This window comes from Loxodonta africana, chromosome 3 (assembly GCF_030014295.1).
Source record: "Loxodonta africana isolate mLoxAfr1 chromosome 3, mLoxAfr1.hap2, whole genome shotgun sequence".
NCBI classification, from domain to species: domain Eukaryota; kingdom Metazoa; phylum Chordata; class Mammalia; order Proboscidea; family Elephantidae; genus Loxodonta; species Loxodonta africana.
This window is the reverse complement of record NC_087344.1, coordinates 7,537,540-7,563,711: the sequence shown is the minus strand read 5'-3', so window position 1 is coordinate 7,563,711 and position 26,172 is coordinate 7,537,540. Positions and strand designations below refer to the sequence as shown.

At 55.2% G+C, this 26,172-nt stretch overlaps 1 protein-coding gene across 5 annotated transcripts in view; it reads right to left on the bottom strand.

Moving 5' to 3' along the window:
- KDM4B (lysine demethylase 4B) overlaps positions 1-26,172 on the bottom strand; it is a 216,400-nt gene that overhangs the window by 85,952 nt on the left and 104,276 nt on the right. For 4 of the 5 annotated variants that reach the window (XR_010321175.1, XM_064280337.1, XM_064280339.1 and 1 more), the window contains exons 7-9: positions 17,010-17,059; positions 11,046-11,149; positions 3,445-3,582 (exon numbers count right to left, since the gene is read on the bottom strand). Coding sequence is in view for 4 of the 5 variants with exons in the window: in XM_064280337.1 (XP_064136407.1) it covers positions 3,445-3,582; positions 11,046-11,149; positions 17,010-17,059 (292 nt within the window). In the remaining variant the exon portion in view is untranslated. Of the gene's footprint in view, positions 1-3,444; positions 3,583-11,045; positions 11,150-17,009; positions 17,060-26,172 lie in introns of those variants that run through there. The other variant, XM_064280340.1, reaches the window with a different exon arrangement.

Here is a 26,172-nt window from a genome sequence, read left to right as displayed (position 1 = left end):
TGGACGCATCGTGGCTAATGGCGACTCACTGGCTAAAATCCCCTGGCCCTGCCAGCCCAGCCACACCTGGCCACGCAGAGGCTGTCCGAAGCCTGGACGCCCGCCTTGAACCCCTGCCTTGCTCGGAGCGCTGCACGCCACTTGTTCAGTAATTTCACGCTATGCCACCCAACAATGTAAGCGTGGAGGCCCAATCTCAGACTCCACTTCCCAAATGTCACTTGTTTGTGAACACATGGCTAAGCCCCAAATTGCTTTTAATATCTGGGCAGTCCCTGCCGGCCCAGCAGCACAGCTCTGACAGCACCTCCAGGGCAAGTTCCAGCCCAGCTCATGTCTCAATCCACATTCGCACTTGGACTTGGGCTGCAACGCAGATGAGGAACGCCACTGAATTCACAGATTCACGCTGTCCCAACCCTCCCGCCTGAGGTGGCCCCGCGGCCACGCAAACGAATGAAAACCACACACCCTCTGAAGGCCAAAGCCCCGAGACCTTTAATTACTCCTTTAGATCAAAAATGCCTGCCTGGGTGGTGCAAACAGTTCAGTGCTCAGGTGCTAACCGAAAGGTCAGAGGTTCAAGCCTACCCATGGGCACACTGAAAGGAAGGCCTGGTGATCTACTTCTGGGAAATCAGCTATTGAACACGATGTGATTGATCAAATTGTGTCCCTGAAAAATATGTGCTATAAATCATAAGCCCTGTGCAGGCGGGTATCATCTCATCTGGGAACAGGGCTTCTCTGTGATGTTAACAAGGCCTATCAGGGTACCGTACGCCTTAAGCCAGTCACTTTTGGGATACGAGAGGAGCAGCTTCGGCACAGAAGCACAAATGGGGGAGACTGATGCCACAGGGAGAGCGCCAAGGACCCAAGGAACAGAAACTGAAAGAAACCTTCCCCCAGAGCCCACAGGGAGAGCCTTCCTGTGAGCCAGCACCCTGAATGCAGACTGGTAGCCTCCTCAACTGTGAGAAAATAAATTTGTTTGCTAACGTCCCCCACCTGTGGCACTTCTGTTACTCAAGCACTGAGAAACTGCGACACCCATACGAAGCCCAGTTCTGCTCTGACACACACACAGGGTCACCACAAATCAGGGTTGAACCCACAACAACTGGTTTACCTGGTTCACCACGACCAAAAGGGCAAGGCCTGACTTTTAGCATCTCTTCTCTTTGGGTGAGCCCCGGGGTCTCCAGAAGGGCTACCCTCTACCACTATTTTCTGAATTCAGTGGAAAAGCCCCCAGGACATCTCTCAAGCCCCCAGCCACAACGCCCTTTTTCTTTTTCAATTGCACTGCAATGGCAAAATTGGAAAACACGACAATTAGGAAATAAGGGTCAGCCCGCTTGTCTAGACCAGCGCTGTGCAGCAGAGACTGGATGTAGGCCACTAAGGCCGTTTAAGTTTTAGAGTGGCCACACTCAAAAGAATGACAAGAAACAGGCGGGGTTCATTTTACTAAGATATTTTATTTCACCCCATCTACTAAGGAGCCCTGATGGTACAATGGTTTAGTGCTTGGCTGGCAGTTTGAAGGGAGAAAGGCCTGGCGATCTGCTTCCTTAAACATTACAGCCTAGAAAACCCTATGGGGCAGTTCTACTCTGTCCTACAGGGTCGCTATAAGTCCGAATCAACTCGATGGCACTTAACAACACAACATTAGAAAGTAAGTCTATGTGAATGACAGCCACAATTTTCCCTGAGATATGCTACATTCTCTGTGACATTCTTAGCCTTTGAAATCTGGTGAGCGTTACACTTACCCAAACCAAACCTAACCAGCTGCCGTGAAGCTGACCCAACTCACGGCACCCCCATGTGTGTCAGAGTAGAACTACACTCTATCGGGCTTTTGATGGCTGATTTTTCAGAAGTAGATAACCAGGCCTTTCTTCCAAGGCACCTCTGAGTGAACTCAAACCTCCAACCTTTCAGTTAGCAGCCAACCCACCATCTGAGCCACCCTGGGGCTCTTTTCTGCTCACAGCACATCCCAGTTTTCTCCAGCCACATTTCAAGACCGGGGCAGCTGTGTGCACCCTGTGGCAGCCGTACTGGACAGTGCTGTCTAGACCCCTTTCTGCACAGGTCTGAAGTCTGGAAAATGCCGAACGGATCAGGATCTGGGCTCTATGTATTTCCTCCACACAGCCTGCCCCCTCCTGGACCTGGTTACAAAACCACAGCCTGCCCCTTCCTTGGCCCTGACCTGGAAGCAACTCCTTGGAGGAGCCAGAGGCTCCGTCTTCAGGAGGCTTGGCAGGAAGCAGCTGGGTCCCGCTTGGTTGGGTCAGCAGGCAGGGACACTGCAGTCCTGCTAGGTCCTGGGGGCCATGTGGTCCCGCAGCAGAACAAGCCACAGACAGTGAGTGAGCAGCGCTTTCACGCAGGGAAGAAAACAGGGTTCAATGGGCAGGGCTATCCATCCACCGCACCCTAAAGAGCACTCAAAATCAGGCCAAGGGCCCACCCCATGCTGGGTGGGAGGTGCTTCCCATCCCCTCCGGGGCAGCCAGGACAAGCACCAGATGCCAGGTTATGACCATCTGGGAGGAGAGTACCTGAGCCCACTGCTTTCCCAGCAGCCTCTCCCCCTCCAGGTTCCTTCACTATCCGCCCTCCTTTCTGGGGGTCTCAGAGCTCACAGCCCTGTCCACGTCTCTGTCATCTGGACCTCCAAGGCCACTCCAATGCACAAGGTGGGGGCAGACAGCTTGGTGGATTCTGTCACATGGCCTCATATGCCCTCCAAACTGTCACTAAGCCCCACACAGACAGACGGTGCTGGCAGAGCTATGAGGGTGTAAGGACAAGACTCATTCAGATGGCAGCCCTGTGGCTCATCACATGCCCTCTGAGACCAGGGATGGAGAATGGGGAAAATTAAATGAGTCGTCTTGCCTTTCATGGTCTCCACATCAGCAGGAAGCCCCAGTGTCTGGGGGACTGCCTGACTGCTGGCACCTCCTATGGAAAAAACTAGACCAAGCAGGTGGATGGAGAAGGCAGGCAGCTGCTCCTGGGCATGGGCTGGCATCTCCATGTCGCCAAGGGCGCTCAGCAGTGAGGTGTCAACAAAAAAGGGTCAACCCCCATCCTCAGGACCCACAGGCTGGACTGTGTCCACAGGGGAGAGGGAGGGGACGACGGTGCAGCCAAGTCCCCACCTGCCTGAGACACAGCACAGCCCAGCCAACCCGGGGGCTGCTGGGAAGCAGAACATGCCAGAAACTGGCCTTGGGGCAGCCGCACGTCCACCTAACTTTTCTCAGGGCAAGGAATGTTCAGTGGCAAGTTCTCGGAGCATTCCAGAACCAGACCGAGGATCAACTGCCGGAAGCACAGCCTGACCCGGGTCTGAAGCAGGTGGAGGTGGGCAGCCTCAAGCTCCACTTGGACCCACTCCCAGAGCCCGAGGGCACTTACCTGAGTGGCCACTTTGCCGTAATCGATCCACCGCAGGGTGGCAAAATTGGTGGATTCTGCACAGTTGAACCCGTGGTTGAATCCGGCGTGGTAGCCGTAGGGAAACGTGATCATGAACTCCCCGGCCTCCTGCGTGATCTGGGGAGAGAGGTCAGCGGGTCAGCGACGAGGCCCGAGGCTGGAACAGGCAGTCAGCATGGGGCGTGGAGACTGGAAGCAGTGTCGGGCTGGGGCTGGGCTGTGCCAAGGGGGCTGGGAACCAGGAATGAGCACAGAGCGGCCTGTGCTCAAGGGCCTGGACAGGTGCCAGGGGCCTGGATTTCACTAGCCTGAGGAGCTCCGGATGCAAAGGCCACTCCGTGGAACCATGGCTGCAGCCCAGTTTCCCAGTGGAGGCATGGCCAGCGGCACAGGCCAACGGCTCTGCTACCAGCACCGCTGGTAGCTTATTCAAGCACATCTGGGCTGGCTAGCCTGTCCCCTGACCCGTCCCTGAGATGACAAACACTTAGCACTCCACAGACTCCACTGCGTTCTACAGCTCCAGGCACTTCTTGTGTGGAACATTTGCAGTGAGGGGGGGTCTCCTGCTTCAGAGGTGGCTTTGCTGCGCCTCATGTCCACAGCGCAGTTTTGAGACAGCTAGGGGGCTGGATGTCGGCGGGTGAGGGGTGCTGGTGGCAGCTGCACAGCCCTCCAGTGCATAAGTCAGGTACGTGTGCACAGTGAACCGTCCACCTTGCAGGACAAGGGACAGCAGGTCGCAGGCACAGAACATCCCCAGAGGATGGGGGCCCTTCCAGATGAGGCCCAGGAGACAGAGGAGACAGCAGTGTGTCAGGAAGACATAACATCACCCATCGAAACTTTGTAGAATACGCTAATGGTTCGAGATCTGGTTCAAAATGGCTTGGACAACCAGACTCTGGTCGGGTCTCTGAAACACCCCCAAACAAGGCGCTAGGGGTCAGAGGCTGGCAGGGGACCCTCCATGACACCAGACCCGAGGCTTCCTGGAACAGCCTCCAGTGCTAGAGAAGATGGGGCCTGCCTATCAGGGTTGGGGGTGCAGCCTCCCCCCTGGAGTCCCCTGCCCTCCAGGGAGGGACCCTGCAGGCATCCACACTGACCAGTTCCCACCACTACCGCTGAGGGCTGACGCCATCAGTAAATGAAGTCAATCAATCCCATCAATAAAATGAAAGCGATTCAAAAGACGGCAGTTCCAAAAGGCTCATAACAAAGGACAGTGGCCACTGTCACCACGTGTTGGGCCCGGGACTCAGGGGAGACACTTTGTCCTTGAGGTCTCCATTTCCACACTGGCCTCCTGAGCTGGGGCTGGGGTCCAACTCACAGATGTGGAAATGGGGGCTCAGGGAGCGGTGCGGCCTCTCTGAAGTCAGATGGGCACTTTTTAAAAAATTTTTAAAAAAATGTATCGTTGCTGTTGTTGAAAATATGCACCTAAGCACATACCCATTCAGCAATTTCTCCACGTGCAATTCAGTAACACCGATTATGTTTTCCAAGCCGTGTGACCTTTCTCAGCCTCATTTTCCGAAGTGCTCCTCCCCTGTTAACATAAACTCACTGCCCCCTAAGATTCTCATCTAACCTTTCGAGTTGCTGTTGTCAATTTTACCCCACACAGATAGTTCTTTAAAAGAGCACAATGCTCAGGGCAGACATTCTTTACTAACTAAGCTAAACTATTGTTTGGAGCCCTGGTGGCACAGTAGTTAAGAGCTCGGCTGCTGACCAAAATGTCGGCAGTTTGAATCATCTAGCCACTCCTTGGAAACCCCGTAGGACAGTTCTACTCTGTTCTGTACAGTTGCTATGAGTCAGAATTGACTCGATGGCAATGGGTTTGGTGCTTTTTCTACTGTCTGGTTTAAAATAGGCTTCAGGGGACATTTTTGGTTTAAGGCTTAAAGATGACCCCAGGGTAGCAGTTTCAGGGGTTCATCTTTTTCTTCCTTTAACAGGCAGTAAAACACACGGGTCCTGGCTGTTCTTTGGGTCAGTGGGTTCTGGGCATTGGACACACCCCTGTAACCCCACCAGGACCTGGAACACACCTTTTCCGACACCCTGGACAGCTCCCCAGCCCTCTGCCACCACGTGCTTCCCTTCACTGCAGACTGTCACTCTCTCTAGAGGTCCCTAGAAGGCAGAGCGCAGAGCGCAGAGCGCATCTTCCGGTGTCTGGCTTTGTTTGCTCAACATGACGGCTCTGAGACTCACCCTGGGACACCTCCATCATGGACTGTGTCCACCAGTAGTTCGTTCCTATTTACTGCTAAACTGTATGCCATTGAATTGGTTTCCTAGGCCTGCCTCAGCGAAGTACCACAAACCGGGGGCTTAAAACAACAGAAATTTGTCGTCTGGACATTCTGGAGGCCGAAGTCTGACATCAGGGTGTCAGCAGGGCCATGCTCCCTCTGAAGGCTCTAGGGGAGGAGTCTTCCTTGCCTCTCCCACCCCGGTGGTGGCAGGCAGTCCCATCCTTGGTGTTCTTTGCCTCATAGCTGTGTCGCTTCGATCCCTGCCTCCACCTTCACGTGGCCGTCTTCCCCGATGCCTGTCCCTGTGTCTCTTCTCAATTGTTAGAACACCTGTTGCCGGTTGAGGGCCCACCCTACTCTGGTACAGACCCGTCTTAGCTTCACTCCACCCACAAAGACCCGATTTCTGAACACAGGCACATTCATAAGGCCCAGGGGTTAGGACCTGATCATCTCTTTCTGGGGGACACAGCTCTAGTCGCGACCTTCACACGACAGGTCCACCCCCGCTGATTTACCCGTTCTCCACTTGGCGGACACTCGTTTTTAGCTCTCGTGAACAAAGCCGCCGTGAACACCTGTGTACAGGTTTTTTTTGTTTTTAGTTGCCACTGAGTCACCTCCTGCTCAGAGCGACCTTATGTATCACAGAGCAAAACGCTGCCCCGTCCTGCGCCATCTTCACGATCGCTGGCATCTTTCAGCCCATTGCTGCAGCTACCGTGTCGGTCTATCTCATGGGGGGGGCTCCCTCGTTTTTGCTGACCCTCCACTTCACCGAACACGATGCCCTTTCCTAGCAATCGGTCTTTCCTGATTAACGCCCAAAATAAGTGAGCCAAAAGTCTCACCACCCTGGCTTCTAAGGAGCACTCTGCTGGTATTTCTTCTCTGGCAGCTTTGTTCATTCTCCTGGGAGTTCTTGATATATTCAATATTGTTCACCAACAGCACGATTCAAATGCGTCAATTCTTCTGTCTTCCTTTTTTATCGTCCAGGTTTTGCGCGCACGTAAGGCGACTGAAAAGACCATTGCTCGGGTCAGGCACACTTTAGTCCTCAAAATGACATGTTTGCTTTCCAGAACTTTAAAGAGGGCCCTTTGCAGCAAATCTGCCGAGGGCTATACATCATTTGATTTCTTGACTGCTGCTTCCATGGGTACTGATTGTTGACCCAAGTAGAATGAAACCATTGACAACTTCAATTTATTCTCCACTTATCATGATGGTGTTTATTGGTGAGGGTTTTTGTTTCCTTCACATTCTGGTATAATCCACACTGAAGGCTGTAGTCTCTGACTTTTATCAGTGAGTGCTTCAAGTCATCTTCATTTTTTGGAAAGCAAGGTTGTGTCATCTGCATAGTTTCGCGGGTTGTTAATGAGTCTCCCTCCAATCTTTACGCTGCATTCTTCTTCGTACAGTCCAACTTCATGGATTATTTGTCCAGCATACAGACTGAATACCTAAGCTGAAAAGATACAGCCCTGCCACACACCTTTTCCGGTTTAATCTTTTTGTAGATGTTTTAATTTCTCTTGAGTAAATGTACCTAGAAGGGGTATTGTTGCATCGTAGAGTAGGTATATGTTTACCTAAGTGGCCGCGCCCTTAGCTCCAAACAAGAACTCCCGCTGCTCCGCCTCCTCGCTGGCACTAGGTGGTATTGTTTTTGACTTTAGCCATCCTTGTGGGTGTGCAGTGGTATCTCCCTGGGGCTCTACTTGTGTTTCCGACACCTACAGATGTTGAACAGTACAGCGTGTTGGTTCATTTGTATATGTCCTTTTGTCAAGTGTCTGCTCGAGTCTTTTGCCCGCGTTTATTGGGTTATTCATCTTTTTACTGCCGATTTGTAGGCGTTCTCGGGCCTGCTAATCTTTATCAATTCCCCAGAGAGATGAGCAGAAATCGCTGGATCCATGTAAGTAACCAACAAGAAGCCGGCGCCCTGGCAGGGGGGAGAGTGGGTGGCAGGAGCTGGGGGAGTGAGTCTTCAAGAAGTCAGCTGTAGAGTCAAAAATCAATCAAAACTGACAGAGCTCGGAGAAAAGCCAGTCCTTAAGAACACCAAGATATTTTTCTTTTCAAATAATTAATTGCACCAATCAAGGGGAGACAGCGTGCATTAAGTTATGTTTTTAAATTCATTTCCAAGTGACAAGTGTGTGTGGTGGAAGGAAGCTCACCGCTGAGGTGGGGGTAGGGAGGGAACGCGTGTGTCGGAAAGGTCCCCAGCTACGGCTGCCCCCAGCATCGCCCCTGAGGCCAAGGCCATTGGTGTCCCTGGCGGCGAGGACCCTCTGGGCTGGCTTCTGCCTGCAGGTCTTAGAGCTTCGTGAAATAGGTGGCAAATAAGCCATTACTGACTTTCTTATCCCATCTGAGCTGGCCCGGGGGAGCCCTACTTAGCTCATCTTCTAGCGCCAAGTTGCACCCCCGCTCGGGGGTCAGGGCCCATGTGCCTAAGCAGGGTGGAAAATGGGGCCTGGATGCAAACAGAGACAGTGCCACCCACAGGCACCAGGCTTGCGCTCAGCACGGTCAGGCTGGCCAGGTTTGGGCCTGTGGGCACCTCAAAGCCTTCTCAGAAGGCAGCAGGGTCCCCGTGACACCAAGTTTGAAACTCCAGAGGTGGACAGGCCGCTTCCACTCTGACACCGACTGGCCCATGAGGTGGGCAATGGCTGGGAGCCAAGCTAGGACAGACATTAGGGACTCCATCTGTAAATCCAGACTGGAACAGAAGATGTGCTCGGTTAGGAAGACAGGAGGGTTATGTTCTTGTCAGGAAATCTACATCCTGGCATCTTCATCGCCAGCCCACGGTGTCTGTCCTCCATGTCACTGCTGTCAACATGATCCCGACAATAAATTAGAAAGCGCTGGGGATGATGGATAGGCCGCACAGCTGGGTAATCAGTACAGAGGGGAGCGCTGGCCCCGCATACCAGTCAGGGAGAGACCCCGGCACGCAGTTTCTTCCGGAAGCTCTCGCAGAATAAACAGGGAAGTCAATGGCAGATTACAGAAATACACACTTTTAATTATTAAAAAGCTCGGCTATTGATTTGCTTTTTCTTTGAGAAGTAAATACCATTACAGGCATTTGTAAGTGGAATGTGGATAGTTGCCTGTTTGAAGGCTGCCAGGAATTTAGATGAGGGATCCATGCTCCGAAAGGAACGTTCGTCTTGAGCCTGGAGCTGTGGAGGGGCCGGAGCGTGTCCAGGGCCAGGGGCCCAGGGGAGGTTCTGCCAGCCTATACAGCTTCCCCCCAGGCTCTGGGGAGAAAGTGCTGCCCAACCACCACAGGGCCTGGCTGTGCAGGGTGAGTGTGGCTGCCCGTCTGAGCTGCCTGCAGCCCCTCTGGGGATGGGAAGCGACCCGCCTTTGATTAATGTTCAAGTACTCCGTATATGATCTCATTGCCACTGACCTGAGACGAAGGGGGCGCCCACCATGTCTTCCCCAGGCATCCCTCTCCAGGAACCAGCATTCTAGAAAATTCTCAGCAGGCTGCCCAGAAGGGAAGCACTTCCCCCTTCTGTGAGCAATGCCAGGTCTGCTGCCATCCCTGGCAATGAAGGAACACTGTTCAGACCAGATGACAGTGGGAGAAGGGGGCAGCAGGGACCTGCATCACAGAGCCGAGGACCCACACTCTGATGGCGCACGGAGCACGGTAAGGAGCCGGCCCTGGTCTCCGGCCCAGACAGAGGAAGCACCCCTGCGCCACCAAACCAACGCGGCAGTTTGACTGAAATGTCAGAAGCAACTTCCCCTACTCACTGACACTCTTTGGAGAGTGAGGAGCGGGGGATCTGATCACACGCTCACGCCCACTCCTGACAAACCGCTTTCCTGAGAAACCTTCAACACCAACTCCCGACACCCCTCCTTTCCCTACCCGGCCGCGTGGAGGTCTGGGGGCTGCTCCTGCCTAGGCCGCCTGGTGGAGGCTCGTCCCAGGCAGCTGTCTTTCTGGAGGGCCTCGGCCCCACAGGGCAGGAAGTGCCCCAAGGGGGCGAATGTGTGAGCCCACACTGACTGCTGTGCCCCCATCTCCCGGGAGAGCATATCCCAGCACCAAGGCTTGTGCTGTGGGGCAGGGACAAAGGCTGAGGCCCGTGCACAGCCCAGCCCCACAGCTGTCCTGGCTGCAGGGACAGATGATGAGTTTGCCTGCAAACCAGATTTCATCCATCACGGCCTTTCGTGAGGACAAGTAGGGCGGCCTCTGAAGCAGGAAACTGAATGAGTTCACAGTTTTCACGCTGCAGGGGAGCCCGATATTTCTAAGCAGGTGTCTGCTTTCTCTGAGGATATGACGGAGGCCGTGCCGAGGTGGTGCAGCCCAAGCCAGCATGGAGCCAGGTTCCCACCCGGGACAGGCAGAGGGCTCCTCCACGGTTCTTCCGGAAAGGAATCCAGATGAGGGGTCCGCGCAGCGCTCCGAAAGGGACATTTGCCTTGAGCCCCCGGAACTGCCGAGGGGCCAGAGTGCGTCTGAGGCAGGCAGGTCAGAGGAGGCTCTGCCAGTCAATGTGGCCTCCCCTCCAAGGCCTGGGGAGAAACCACTGCCTGGCTAGTGCAGGGTCCAAACCGTGAGGGGTGAGTGTGGCTGTCCCCTGAGCAGTCATGCCAGGGTGACCTCTCTCAGATGCCTAGAGCCCCTCTGGGTGCGGGAGGAGCCCATCTGCCCACCCACATCCATACCTCAACCCACTCCACCTGCTGTGGGGCCCTGCAGAGAGGCAGCCCTGCTGGCCACTCGGAGGAAGGCAGGAGATGAGGGAGAAGGGAAAACCAAGACTCCAGCTGCTTCCAACCCTTCCCTCTCTCTCCACAGCCCTCCTTCCCCACGGAGGAGCTGGGGGCTAAAGGCTGAGCCAGCGTGACCCTCCTTCCCCACGGAGGAGCTGGGGGCTAAAGGCTGAGCCAGCGTGACCCTCCTTCCCCACGGAGGAGCTGGGGGCTAATGGCTGAGCCAGCGTGGCCCTCCTTCCCCACGGAGGAGCTGGGGGCTAAAGGCTGAGCCAGTGTGGCCCTCCTTTCCCACGGAGGAGCTGGGGGCTAAAGGCTGAGCCAGCGTGGCCCTCCTTCCCCATGGAGGAGCTGGGGCTAAAGGCTGAGCCAGCGTGGCCCTCCTTCCCCACGGAGGAGCTGGGGGCTAAGCACTGAGCCAGCATGGCCCTCCCTTGGCTTGCTATTGTTCTAGCACCTTCTCCAGAGTTCCGACACCCGCCGCCAGCCCCGCACCCTCTGTCCACAGGCAGGGCTCGTGTGCAGCCCCGTACGTACCCGGCTGAAGGGGATGCCATACTTCTTAAGGATGATGGGTGAGATGAGGGTCATCTTGTGGCGCAGGAAGGCGTCGCAGCCCTGGGAGCTCCCGGGGAAGAAGCCTAGAGCACAGAGATGCAGGTCAGTCTGGGGTCCAGCACAGCAGGTCTTCCTCTCCACAGAGAGCATAGCCAAGGCCCTCTAGGCCCGTGGCCAGGTTTCAGGGTGCCGGGCCTGTGGTTCGGAGAGAGAGAGGCACGTGTGGTCCAGTCCTGTGGCCCCTCGCACTCAGCTGGGCCGTCCTCGCACCTCTGATGGCAGCGCAAGTGACGCCCTTCAAGGGAGTCTAGGTCATCGGGAGTGAAACAAGCGAACAGAAGTGATGAGGATGCCTGCACAGCGTGAAGGACGTAACCAAGGTCACTGATCGGTATGTCGAGAAACTGTGGGATGGGAGCGGGTTTTGCTGTGTGTATTTCCACCAAAAACAAAATATTTTTAAAAAGATGATACCCTTCAGCCCTTTGAGGGCAGCAGACAGGAGGTGGCATGGTGTTCTTGTGCGACGAGGTGCGTGTCCCTGGTTGCACACACGTGGTGCATGTGCAGGACACAGGGCGGAGCCTTCCTCACTGAGCGCCCCATGGCCTCCCAGCACCTACCCCATCACACCATCACTATCTCACAGCCCTAAAGCCAGTGTGTGAGCACAGCCCTGGGGAGAAGCCAAGGGAGGGCCATGCTCCCCCAGAATATTCTAGGACCAGGTAAGGGTAAATAGTGTAAAGTAGCAGGTTGTTTCACGGCCACAAGTCAACCTCTGCAGGAAGAGCCGAGCCCATAAAAACTGAGACAGTCAGAGGAGACCACAGCCAGGTGTTCTGAGCAACTGTGACAGCTGGGTAAACCAGCACCCCATGTTGTGGACAGCTGGGTAGACCAGCACCCCGTGTTGTGCAGAGCTGGGGGAGACCAGCACCCCTCATTGTGGGCAGCTGGCAGGAAGACTGGCACCCTGTGCTCTGGGTGGCTGGGCAGACCAGCATTCCGTGTTGTGGGCACCCAGTGTTTTGAGTAACTGGAGTAGTCCCAGATTGGAACTGAGGTCCCATTTTTGAGCCGTCTGCACACACTGTGCACTGTCTCAGCATCATCACAAGTCACATGGCACACCTGTGCCCATGGCCACCAGCAGGTAAGGACAAAGGCACAGGAAGTGGCTGAGTGGGGCCCCCGTTCACCGGGACATGAAGCAACATACGTGAATTCCCGTCAGGCCCCCAAGGTGTGTGCACAATTTTCATCTAACAGGAGAATATATACCAAATTTGAACTCACATCCAGAAGCATGAGGGACTCAGCCCATCGGCTCCACCTGCTCATAAACGGGTTTGAACATATTCCAGAGCTGCTTCCCAGTCACTCAGAAGCTGACATGCACATCAATGCTGCACGCGTTTCTTGGTTAAAGAAAAACAAGCCCTGTGATTGCCTGACAGCAGCCAAGTGGATCCCTCCTGCCTCCTCCTCTCCCTTCCCCTCCAAAGTAGGGGTAGCGGGGGAGACGTGCTCAGAGCTGAGCACACGGCCCCCAGTGCAGAAGGTGCTGTGCTGGGCAGGAGGACCCAGAGAACCTGGGGGAGCTGGCCCCCTCACAGGGCACGGGCACTTCCCTCAAGGCCAGTACCCACAGATGCAGGGAGGGCCAGGAGGAACAGCCCTGGCCCATTCACTGCCTCCTCATGCTCTCAGCACCCTCCTCAGAAGGACAAGGACTCCAGCGGGGGCATGAAGCAAGGGGAGGGGGCACGGGCCAGGCAGACCTAGATACAAGCCCAGGCCTCCCTTCTTACTAACTGTGGAAAGTGGGTCACCTGTTCACTACATGGGTGCTGGTCTACCTCAACTGCTCACAATACATGGTGCTGGCCCACCCTGACTTCTCTGAATGCCCACCACACAGGTGCTGGTCTACCCCGACTTCCCTGGCTGCCCACCACACAGGCACTGGTCTACCCTGGCTACTCACCACACAGGTGCTGGTCTACCTCGACTGCCCACCACACAGGTGCTGGTCTACCCCAACTTCCCTGGCTGCCCACTACACAGGTGCTGGTCTACCCTGACTTCCCCGGCTGCTCACCACACAGGTGCTAGTCTACCCCAGCTGCTCACCACATAGGTGTTGGTCTACCCTGATTTACCTGACTGCCCGCCACACAGGTGCTGGTCTACCCCGACTTCCCCGGCTGCTCACCACACAGGTGCTGGTCTACCCTAACTTTCCTGGCTGCTCACCACACAGGCACTAGTCTACCCCGACTTCCCCGGCTGCTCACCACACAGGTGCTGGTCTACCCTGATTTCCCTGACTGCCTGCCACACAGGTGCTGGTCTACCCCGACTTCCCCGGCTGCTCACCACACAGGTGCTGGTCTACCCTAACTTTCCTGGCTGCTCACCACACAGGCACTGGTCTACCCCAACTTCCCTGGCTGCTCACCACACAGGTGCTGGTCTAACCCCGACTTCCCAAAACACACGTGCTGGTCTAACCCTGACTTTCCAACACACAGGTGCTGGTCTACCCTGACTTCCCCGGCTGCTCATCACACAGGTGCTGGTCTACCCAACTTCCCCGACTGCCCACCACACAGGTGCTGGTCTACCCTGACTTCCCCGGCTACTCACCACACAGGTGCTGGTCTACTCCGACTGCTCACCATGCAGGTGCTGGTCTACCCCGAGTTCCCCAGCTGCTCACCTCACAGGTGCTGGTCTACCATCTGCTGTCCCAGGCTACTCCCTGCACATAAGGCCCCTTAGGTGCCATATGCATTTAACCTGTGTTATGCACGTTTTTTTTTTTTTTTGCAGGTTAAAATGGGATAAGGAACAGATATCATCTGCAGTCACAGGGGATGCGGCCTGAGTGTCCACTCTCCTTCCAGGAATAACCCACAGATGCTGCTAGCCCAAGGAACCTTCCAGAAGCCCATGCTAGACTGAGGTCCCTGGTCTCGAGGCCAGAACACACGCTCTACAGGATGCTGGTTAAACCCAACCCAACTAGCAGAGCGAGCGAGGACACATGTGTATGTGCATGTGCAACACGCAGCCACACACACACACACACACACACACACACACACACACGTCAACACGGGAAAGCAGGGGCCGCAGAGGCACCTGACTTCAAGGACACGACAGCCGGATCTGGAGCATGCAAGGGATGACTGAATCCAGCAACTTTTCTCTGCACTAAAAGCATTTCAATTAGAATTATGAGTGCCTGCCACCCGGCCGCAGGCCTCTCTGCAGTTCCTCTTTTTAATGCGCAGTTTAAGTGGCTCTCATTAAAGCGCTAAGAAAGGCGCACGTTTTAAGCGATTAGCACCGATGACGCGCCAACACATTAACGCGCTCTCCCGGGCTCCACAACTCTCCCCGCGAGTCCATTTAGAGCACAGCTATTCATTTTCCATATTCATCGCGAACTCATTCTGCCCATCTGGTAACAGAGTCCGTGACACAGGCCCCCCAAGTTTGGAAGGGACCCTAGGTTGGCACTGACTCACTGTCCCTAGACTCGCCCCCCAGCCCCTCCTCTGAGGCTCTGCCACCTGAGGGGAGAGTAGGGCCCAGGCGAGGGGTTGCAGGGGTGGCGGAGGCCCAGCATGAGTGCCTCCCACCACCACTTCCTGACTCGCCTCCGGTGGCAGCAGCCAAGCAGGAATTCTGGGACGTCATCCCACCCTACCGAGGTGTGACTTAATGACTCCCCATTTTTCCCCGAGGCGTCCCTGGGTGGTATAAACAGCTGCCAACATAAGGGCTGGAGGTTTGAGATCATCCAGAAGCACACCTCAAGAAGGCCCTGGTGATCTGCTTCCGAAAAATCAGCCATGGAAGAAAACCCTGCGGAGCACCGTTGTCATCTGACACACATGGGGTCGCCGTGACTTGGAGTTGATCCGACAGGCAACTGCTAAGATGTCCACTAACATCCAGAACCTGTGTACAGGGGGCCTTCGTGGCAAAAGAACTGTGCAAATGTCATGAGACTAGGGGTCTTGAGATGGGGAGGTTAGCCTGGATTATCTGGGTGGGCCCAGTGTAATCACAAGAGGGGGGCAGGAGGAAGATGTCGGGAGATCTGATACAGCAGGAGACAGGCTCCAGGGGCAGAGACTGGAGGGATGCGGCCAGAAGCCAAGGAATGCCGGATGCCTCCAGGAGTGGAGAAGGCAAAGGAACAAGTTCCCAGGTTCTCACCGCAGCTCCAGGAAGAAGCAGCCCTGTTGACACCTTGATTTTAATCCCTGCAGACTCAGTTTAGACCTCTGACCCCCAGAGCCGTCAGAGGGCAGATGCAAGCTGCTTTAAACCACTACGCTGTGGTAATTTGTTACTGCAGCAAGAGGAAACTGATATAACGGGGGAATCTTTTTCTCAATCAGTGGAAATGCGGTTTTTGTTTTAGTGCTTTAAAACCTAAGCGAAATGGAACTTTGCTATTGGGCTGTCTGTAATTGTAGAATTTCTTACTGTGAGAAGGGTGCCCCTGATTATCAGGGTCTGGCCCCTTCCACACAAACAGGGTCCAGGTTTCCAATGAAAAGTGGTAAGAAATAACAACAACAAGGCTTTCACCAAGCACCCAGATGTGCACAGCTGGGAACAAGCACCTGCCCCACTTGCCAATGGCGCCTGTCCCTTTCATTTTCTCATCAAACCCATTTCACTTGTGCCTGGTAAATATTTGCTGGACAGGCTGTGACTCTCTGGGCACTGCACTGGGACAGGAGACCCTGCTCCTTCCAGAAAGACTGATAGTTTCCATTTCCAAAGTCGAAAAGCCCCTGGAGAGGTGGGAAGAGAGATGTGGAGAGCTTTCTTTGGGTGAGGGGTGAGGACGGGGCAGAGGACGGTGGCCCGACAGCCAGCAGTGAGAGAAGCCTGGGCCAATGCCAAATGGTGGCTTCCAGAAGAGGCCAAGCCTCCAGTGCCAGCCTGCCTCCTCAGACCCACCTCCAGGAGGGGCCTGTGTGCACTGAGAGTGGCTTCCGGAACCACAAGGCCTGGCTTCCCTCGTCCTTCCACGTGCCCGGCCACCACGGCCGGCCCCGAGGCTGCCTCCTGCCAGCGTGCTGTCCCCAAAGAGCAGCTCTCTGAGCTGACGGGAAGGAGGGAGGCTGCTAGGCCAGCCGGGGCTTCTAATGCTTCTCGGCCCTCCTGAGCTATCTGATGGCATCTGAGCTCCTACTGGGGAAAGGAGAGCAGGCTGCAGCGACGGAAGAGCTGCTGAGACAGAGAACCGAGGCGGGGTCCCTGCCGCCTCCAGCTCCTCACCACCTCAGGGCCCACCCCCACTTCTGGCTTGCTCTGCATTGTCAAGTCTCCAGTCTGAAGCCCTGCCTCGACTTACACAGGTGTTCGCGCCCTCTTCTCACCATCCCTTCTCTGACAAGTTTCTTCCGCCCCAGGAGACCCAAGAAGGTTCTAAACACAGGCGGCCCCTGCATCAACAGCACAGAGTCATGCTGAGGGACCCAAGGAGCCACTTCCCAGGAAAACCAGAGCAAGTCCTCCCTCAGGTCCTCAGCCCCGACAAGGGGGTTTCAACTGAACTGCCTCGTGCTCTTCACAACACAGGCTTTTAGGAACTAGGAAAGGGTGCGACGCAGTGAGAGCAGCCAGAAGGGACGCAGAGAAGGCAGCTGCTCTGCCCTCCAGGGGGGGATAAGGCCCCAGCTCCCATCGGTGGTAGAGGGAATCAAGGGCGCTACGGCCATGGCTCCTGCAGGGACTCGGGGAGGACAAGATGGCCAGCTGGATCACAGGGGTGAAAGGAAGCAGGAGGACAAGACGTGACCTTTGCGAGCACACCCAGGTTCCCAAACTCGGAAACACAAAGAAGGAACCAGTCCCACTCCAGCCCGCCCGCCCGCCCACACAGCATGGGTGCAGGGTCTCACCTACCAATGGCCAGCCGCTCCAGGCGCTTGCCGTGCTCTGGCGGGATGGCGTACCTGCCGGAGAGAGAAGTAAGTAGTCAGAGCATGGCCAGGCCATCACACGCCCGATGCCCGCTCACGTGGTCCCCAAGGAAATGCTGGCTTGCACCTGTGGTCAGTGCTATGAGGGAGGGTACACGGGGGTGGGGGCTGGCTGTCAGGGAGATTCCACAGGGAATTGAGGACAGGGGGCACTGGCGGGGGGGCAGGAGAGACGCAGAAGGGCCAGTGACTCGGGGGCCACCAGTGGAGAATTCCCAGTTAAGCAGCCCTAAACCTCAATGAGACAGGAAAATAAAAAGATAAAAACAATGGGGGGTGAGGTGCACAGAGGCCCCCCTAGTCTGGAACAGAGCAGAACTGTAGCCTCCCTCATTGCCAGCCCCCCAGAGCCTGAGCCGACCCTCCCCCCTCCCCCTGCCGGGAACCAGCAGGGAAAGGAAGCTTCCGGAAAGAGGGCCACTGCATTTGTCACCACTTTCTCAGCTTCGTGTTTTACACATTTAGCATCTGAAAGATTACTGAGGCTCTGACATAAACAAACACGGGAGATGCAAGGCAAGGACTGATGGGCCTCAAACGGCAGGACAGGGCAGGGCAGCCCCCACCACCCATCGCCCCTCCAGCTCCCCCTACTCCAGTCTTCAACGATGGCCAGCAGAGCAGCACTTGGGCCCTCACCACATGCAGCCTGCAGGCCGGCCATCACCGATGAGGTGCACGCAGCCTGAGGGGCGGCCACTACCGCTGTGGGAGCAAGGACACTTGTCTCTATAGGAGCTGGGAAGCCCACGGAACTCCACGTGCCTCCAACACCCAGGAGACACTTGAGAACAGTGGTCCTGAACAGTGCCCCCATGGGTCACTGGCCATGTCTGGGGACACCTGTGGGTGTCACAACTGGGGAGTGCTACAGACATCAAGTGGGTGGAGGCCAGGGATGCTGCTCAACACCCTGCAGTGCACAGGATGCCCCACCCCAGAGGATCCAGCTCCCGTTTCAGCTGTGCCGAGGAGGAGAGACCCTGCATTAATTATCTGGGGAAACAACTGAGTTTGATCCCTGCACATGCCACACAGCAGAATAAATTCCCAGTGGGTCAACCCGGGTGACCCTCCAACTCCTGTGATTTCTCTCCTCTCTCCTCCCCACTCAGTGCGTAGATTTAAACATGGGCAGCATCCTAGGACGTCAGTGTTGTTTGTTGTTAGGTGCCGTGAAGTTGGATCCGACCCTAGTGACCCTGTGCACAACAGAACAAAACACTGCTCGGTCCTGCGCCATGCTCACAATTGTTGTTATGCTTTAGCCCATTGTTAAAGCCACTGTGTCAATCCATCTCACTCAAGGTCTTCCTCTTTTTCATTGACCCTGTACTTTACCAAGCACGATGTCCTTCTCCAGGGACTGATCTCTCCCGACAACATGTCCAAAGTATGTAAGACGTAGTCTCACCATCCTTTCTTTTACGGAGCAGTCTGGTTGTACTCCTTCCAAGACAGATTTGTTCATTCTTTTGGCAGTCCACAGTATATTCAATATTCTTGCCAACACCATAATTCAAAGGCGTCAATTCTTCTGTCTTCCTTATTGGTTGTCCAGCTTTCCCATGCATATGATCCAACTGAAAATACCATGGCCTGGGTCAGGCGCACCTTAGTCTTAAAGGTGACATCTTTGCTTTTCAACATTTTAAAGAGGTCTTTTGCAGATTTGCCCAATGCAACGCGTCTTTTCATTTCTTGACTGCTGTTTCCATGGGTGTTGATTGTACGTCCAAGTAAAATAAAATCCTTGACAACTTCAATCTCTTCTCCATTTATCATGATGTTGCTTACTGGTCCAGTTGCGAGGATTTTTGTTTTCTTTATGTTGAGGGGTAATCCATACTGAAGGCTGTGGTCTTTGATCTTCATCAGTAAGTGCTTCAAGTCCTCTTCACTTTCAGCAAGCAAGGTTGTGTAATCTGTACAACGCCGGTTGTTAATGAGTCTTCCATCAATCCTGATGCCCCGTTCTTCTTCATAGAGTCCAGCTTCTGGGATTATTTGTTCAGTATAAAAATTGAATAGGTATGGTGAAAGGATACAACCCTGACGCACACCTTTCCTGACTTTAAACCATGCAGTATCCCCTTGTTCTGTCCACACGACTGCCTCTTGATCTATATACAGGTTCCTCACGAGCACAATTAAGTGTTCTGGAATTCCCATTCTTCGCTATGTTACCCATTATTTGTTATGATCCACACAGTCGAATGCCTTTGCGTAGTCAATAAAACACAGGTAAACGGCCTTCTGGCATTCTCTGCTTTCAGCCAAGATCCATCTGACATCAGCAATGATATCCCTGGTTCTACATCAGTAGGTCAGATAATAATAGGATGCAGAGTCTCAGGGGTCAGTGGAATCTTGTAACCCAGGGGTTCTCACCCAGGGTGATACTGCCCCAAGGGGCCACTGGGCAATGTCTGGGGATATTTGTGGGCTCACAGCTGGGGTGGGGGGTGCTACTGGCATCGAGTGGGCAGAGGCCAGGGATGCTGCTCAACACTTTACAGTGCACAGGACGGCCCCACCCCAGAGGCTGACTCAACCTCCACGCCAGCAGTGCTGATAGGCAGGGGGCGGGGGGCTCTTCCAGCTCTAGGATAAGGAGGGCCACTCTCTTACATTCTAGGATGAATCAACTCAGATGGAAGATTACATAACTCAGCTACTCCCTCCCACCCTCAGACCAGAGAAAAACAAGAAAGATGTAAGGACACCCAGACCAAATGCATTCAAATGAGGGGTTTAAAAAGCTTTTTAATAAAATACAAAGAGGGCCAGGGGAGAAGATAAGGCAAACATCAAGTCGTCTCTAATCTAATAGGATTGGAATAATCAATTTCTGGGCACACTCCCCAGGGCCCCCACCAAGGAGACCAAAGCCTCTTCCCACTCTGCCATCACCAAGGAATTTTCTGTTGCCAGAGCAAAGTTGAGGGTCTTCTTCTTTAAATGGCGTTTTATCACTTACATAAACATGGCCAAAACTAATCCAGATCCCCAGCACTTTTGTGGGATTAGCGTCCCCACAAACACGGCTGCAGAACCTCCTGGTTCTACTGGGAAAATGCCGGAGGGCTGGAAAGCACTAATTTATGGCTTCCAGGCTGTGATGATTAATGCAATATCCCCGGTCCACAATGCGCCTCTCACTTAATTACCGCCTGTAATTGGGAGTTGTAAAGATAAGATTAATTGAATCTGGTGGATGTTAAAAGTTTAATACGTTGGAACGCGGCTCCTCTGTTATCGGAAGCAGCAGGCTGCAGGGCCTTGGGCGCAGCGCTCACAAGAAAGGCCCCTGGGGAGATTAGAGGGAGCTTCTGGAAGGAAGCCGGATGTGCAGAGAGGAATGGATTGGGGGCAAGCGAGAGCCAGCCGGAAGCAGTTTCTCCTACCACTTGGACCCCCAAATTGAAACAACCCAACAGCAGCCTTGGAGGCACCAAGAAGCCCTAACTCCAAATGACTGGCATGCCCACAGCCCAGACCGAGGACCCTGGCAGAATGAAGACGCCAGTCTTCCAGGGAAGGCCAGCAGAGCCAGGCAGGGAACCAGCCTCACCACACAGTTCTAAGGGCCAGGCAAGGGCGAATTACCCAACAGGCAAAGGAAGCATGGTGCTTGGCCTGCTTACCAGACCCTCTATAGTGAACAATTTCACATTTTTTCACCACATCAAAGATGCTTCCAGGTGTGGCTGGCATCTATCTCTTTCCCAAGCTCACAGCACCTTCCTACAGAATCAAAGCCTCTTTTCAAATTCACAATCCCCGATGGGCAGACAGGAGACCTGGTGGCACAGTAGTTAAAGCACTCAGCTGCTAACCAAAAGGTTGGAGGTTTGAACCCACCAGCTGCTCCACGGGAGAAAGGTGTGGCAGTCTGTTTCTATAAAAGATTACAGCCTTGGAAACCCTACGAGGCAGTTCTACTCTGTCCTACAGGGTCACTATGAGTCAACAGCACTGGGTTTGGTTTGGGACAGGGGCGTATGACCCAGTAAGCTTATTGAGTTATACGTCCCTGGGGCTGGCTACCACCTAGGAGGGGAGGAGCTAGGAAGCCCAGAAGATTCTAAAACAGTGACCTCAGGGGGTCCGAGGAGCCCCCTTTCCATGCCCAGGTGCCCTGGCAGCCTAGGGGAGCCAGGGCAGACAACTTATGCTGCATGAGGACCAGAACCACCGCTCCCGATAGACAGGTGTCAGCCCACTGACAACGGTGCAGCGTGGATGTGCAAAGAGGCACGACCAGCGCTCGCCAGGGAGCAAAGTCTCACAGGCCCCTGGGTTCCCAGCGCAGAGCCTCCATGGGTCCTTCCCAGGGGCCGGGAGCTGAGCTGGCAGATATCGTCCCTGTTGCCACCCTGCCAGCAGGCCAGGCACCCTGACACTTGGGGTTTCCAGTGACGCATTCTAGTAACTCCTGGGGCTGGCTCTGGGAGACAGAACAGAGGCAGGGAGGGGGCAGGAAGAAATGGAGAGAGGAGAAAGAAAGAAAGCAGGCAGGCATGGACGGACAGAGGGAGGAAAGAGAAAGGACACCAGAAAAGAGAAGAGGGAGGGAAGGAGGGAGGGAGACAGAGAGAAAGACAGAAAGAGAGATAAAAAGAAAGACAGACAGAAAGGTGGGCAGGCCTTTGGGCTGAAATACTTGTTGGCTGGGCCTTGAGGTGGGAAGCGTCTGTCCGGCTATTAGTAAACGAATTCTCGGCTGGCAAACGGAGACGGCTTTATTGGTCAACAACACAGGGAGGCAGTTTGCCTCTCTCCCTGGGAACCCAGTGCCCATCACAAGGTCACACTGCCCGCCTGTGACCTCTGTCCACTGGGCTTGTGGCTTGGAAAGATGGGCTGAGGGAGCGAAGGCACTGGTGTACTTTTTGGGAAGGCGGCCTCTTCCAGAAGCTCCCTCGGCTCCACACCAGACCAGTGGACAGTCCCCCGCCAGCGGCTGCCCTGTCTCCCTCCTTCCTCCCATTCATGTGTGCCCTACCTCGACCCGTACCACACTCGCCACCAAAACTGCCAGGCTCCACCCTCCATCTCTTCCTGCTCCTCCCGGCAAAGTGGCTTCCCCTCACGTCATGCCATACTTAGGTATCAGCTGCCCTCCACCTCCCCCAGGCCTGGCCATGCCCCGCCCTTCTAGAGACTTCCAAAACCACCCAGGACCATGCCGTGAGCAACATCTTCCCCCCTGCATCTTCTAAAGTGAAGGACCCGCCTCAGATTTGCTCTGAGCAGGCAGGAGGGCACGGAGGGCCTGGAAACCAGCCCGCACTGATGGAAGAAGAGTCTAGAGAAGCTGTGATAATGGAAATGGGAAAAGCAACTGTGGGAACTCGGGTGAGTCCCTGGGAGGAGAGGAGACCCTGGACTTCCCAGGACAGTCAGAGTCATTAAGGGAGTCTTAGCTTGGCCTGATGCAGAACCTTCCAGAAATCTGAGCTATCCCCCAATGGAGCGGGCTTCCCCGGCATGATGAGCTTAGGCCTGAGGCACAGGCTGCAAGAAAAGCCTTCAGTGAGGGGCCGCCTAGACAGGCCCACTCAGGCCCCTCCGGCCGCAGCACCCCACCGCCCCTGCGGAGTCTGGCTCTGAGTCAGTGTCCAGCTGCAACAGTGGCACGCGCGCCTTCAAGGGGACGCATCGGCGATGACTCCGGATACACCGAAAACCCTGACTCTGAGGCTGGACGTGGCCACAGGCACGTTTGAAAGCATCTTGTTCTTTGTTCCTGAACGTTCCACAGCGGGTACTTCGGGAAGAGTCTACACCGGAAGGCAGTGATGCTCGGCCGTGGCTCCAGCTGGTACTGTCAGGGCTGGTCTCCCAGCAACCATTCCAGGTGACCGTTCCGGGCAGCAGCAGGCTCCATAACTTGGACTTTAATGCCGTGGAATTGCCCCGGAGGCCCAGAGGGACAAATTCGGGCCTTGTTTTCCAGACACTCTTTTCAGAAAGGCAATCGGCTGCCAGCGTGAGGGTTGCAGTGAGGACGTGAAACCAGCTTCAATTAAGGAAAACACACGAGACGCCGGGAGCAACGGGAGACTAAGGGCCACAGAATGATCTGAGAAACAAATCACGGCCCAGGGCTTACGGTTCAAAAGACAGAGGGAGGCAAACTTCTAGAAGGATGAGGAGCTGCTAAATGGAAGGACCACAGCACGGCACCTTCCAGAAGGAAGCAGCACTGAGGGCCTGGGAGAGGGGGACGGGACAGGCCGTGGGGAGGCGGGCCTCTCCCAGGCCTCTCAGCCCCCACTAGGTCCCACCTTTCACACTCTGAGATACCTGAGTGGTGAACTTGGCCTTCCCCCCCGTTACCAGTTGCCGCGGAGTCGACTCCGGCTCATGGCCATCACACGCGTGTCAGAGTAAACTGTGCTCCGTAGGGTTTTCAGTGGCTGATTTCCCAGAAGTCGATTGCCAGTCCTTTCTTCTGAAGCACCTCTGGGTGGACTCCAACCTCCAACCTTGCAGTTAGCAGCCAAGCATGTTCACCGTTTCCACCAGCTAGGGACTCCTACCCTACCCTACAGCTATCACCCCTAAAAGGCAAAAATGACACACCCACAAACCTGCCCACAGGGGCCAGGGGCCGCCTCCAAGGGGGCCAGAACCCGGAAAGACAGTACAACCAGGTGTGAGACGTGCGGCCTGATACAAGCCAGGAACTCTGATCCGTGTCCAGGTGAAGAAGGCTGGCCTGGGGATGGGAGATCAGGAAGACTAGACAATGTCTGGCTTTAACGGTGAGGCCAGAGGGAGGGATGCCTTGCTGGCCTCATGCCCCCGGGGCTGGCCATGCCAAGACAGGCAAGGGCGGGCCAGCAGACAGAGCCATCAGTGGCACCACGTGAGGCCTGGAAGTCAGCCGCTCTCTTGCCTGTGCAGTTCAGGGCTGAGGTCCGTGGGACTAATAAAGAAGAAACGCAGGGGCTTGTAACGCTGGCTGACTGGGGATTTGTCGTGGGTCCTCAGGCAGGCGGCACCCTGGGCGGAGGCAGGGAAGGCCTGAATGGCAGCCAGGCAGCCGCGTGACCCAGACCAAGCCAGTAATTAAAAGGGGACCCGCTCTCGGCAGGCGGGGCTGTGCGCCTTTGGCCAGCGACGGCCACTCTCATTTCACCGCACTGTGGACCGGGAACGGAGACCTCCTGTCGGCCAAGGAGGATGCTATTAATAGTGTAATTTTCTTGGTGTTTTGTTTATTCCCCTGGAATGGCTTGATGGATGTGAATAATTATCAGACTATAAAAGCCAGCAAATGTGCTATTTTCTATCGCTCTAAATCATCAAACAAATAAAGTGTGAAACAGCATTTTTGAATATAATTTTCCCCTCTAATGGCTCAGAATTATTATCAAGAACAATGAAAATAAATAAGCAAATGCCTTGTGAGTTAAAAATTAAATGAGTATGTCAGGAAGAGGAACAGAGACTGTCTTGGAGAGCAGGAACCTGCTCGAAGCCATCAGTTACAGCGACAAGCAGCAGGGCTGGGGCAGCGCCGAGTGGATTTCCGGCCCTGGCCCCCAGAACCTTCCGGCGGTGGCTGCTCCAAGTCCAGCTCCTATAAAATGGTGGCCCCTCAGCTAAGCTCGGCTGAAGTGGGGGCCCACGGCTACTTATTGAGTCTGATAACGTGATGGCCGCAGGAGATGCTGGGGTGCTGCTCTGAGTGGGAGCTTGTGCTGCCTGGCTGGCCCCACAGGTCCTCCAGGGACCCCTCTGTCATTGCCGTAGTAAAGCCACATCGGAGGTGCCTCAGAAGGCCAGGGCCTGTGCCCTCGAGGCCTCTGCTCTTCCTGGGTCATGGACGGACACTGCCAGAAGCCTCTCGGTCCTGGCAGACTCTCAGGATGAGGCGTGTGAAGCCAGGCCTGGATGCTCCCAGTCTGAAGTAACTTCGTACCCCCGTGGGCCACGAGGCCTGCTGGCTGCCCCAGGTCACAAGACGGTTAAACATTCACTGGGTCCCGGCCGAGAAGCCAGCGTGTCCGTGGTAATGAGGTGATTCTTGGGCACCGTGCAGGGACTGGTGTGAGGCCCAGGCTCTCAGGCCAGGGCCCTAGAAGCCCCAGGGGACTCACTGCGCCGCCCCAGGTGAGCTGTGGAACCAGGGCGACGGGACACTGCATCGTCAGCATTTTCCTGTAACCCGGGTGGCAGAAAGCCAGGGGTGCCGGCTCCTGCAATCTCCTTGGATGGCCAGCTGCTCTCAGCAATAGAGCAAGAGTGAGCAGACTGCGGGTCCTCGCCCACCCCTTCGCCAGGGCTGAGTGCCAGGAGCAGGTTCCACGGAGCCCTCTGCAAATGTCAGCTCAGCCTGGTTCTCGTGGAGGGTGAGAAAGTTAATTTCACAGTGTCTGCACAAGGTCGGGGTGAACAGGCCCCTCGCCGCTTAGCACGCCGTAATTACAGGAACAGAGACCAGGGGGGAAGGGCCTCTGGCACCACCTCAAATGCCCCGAGACCACAGGTCAATCAAGAGGCCCCCAGCCTGTGTGAGCCACCCCCACGGCCCAGAGGAGCCAGCAGGCCCTGTGGGATGGACGGGCACGCCACTGCTGTGATCCCCAAACACACAGCCCCACTGCAGCTGGGGCGCTGGCCGCTCTGCCCACACCTCACAGACAGTTCCACCACCCTGGCTTGGGGCCTGGGAAGGCTGAGCAGGAAGAGCCCCCAGCGAGCCCCTCAGCGGGTAAAAGAAACGCTGGGGACCAGAGCAGCTTGTCTGCCGTGTCCTCAGGGTTGCGGGGAGCTGAACAATCTGGAAAAGCAAAGGCACCGCCTGTCAATCTTATCTGATAGCCAGGCCAGTGAGACGAGCCCTGTCGACTCCACCTACTGCACTTCGGGTGACTTTTGTAAACTACACCTCAATAAAGCTGTTCTGGAGCCCTGGTGGTGTAGTGGGTTAAGAGCTCAGCTGCTAACCAAACGGTCGGCAGTTCAAATTCACCAGCTGCTCTTTGGAAACACTATGGGGCACTTCTACTCTCTCTTATAGGGTCGCTACGAGCTAGAACCGACTCGAAGGCATCTAACAACAACAACAA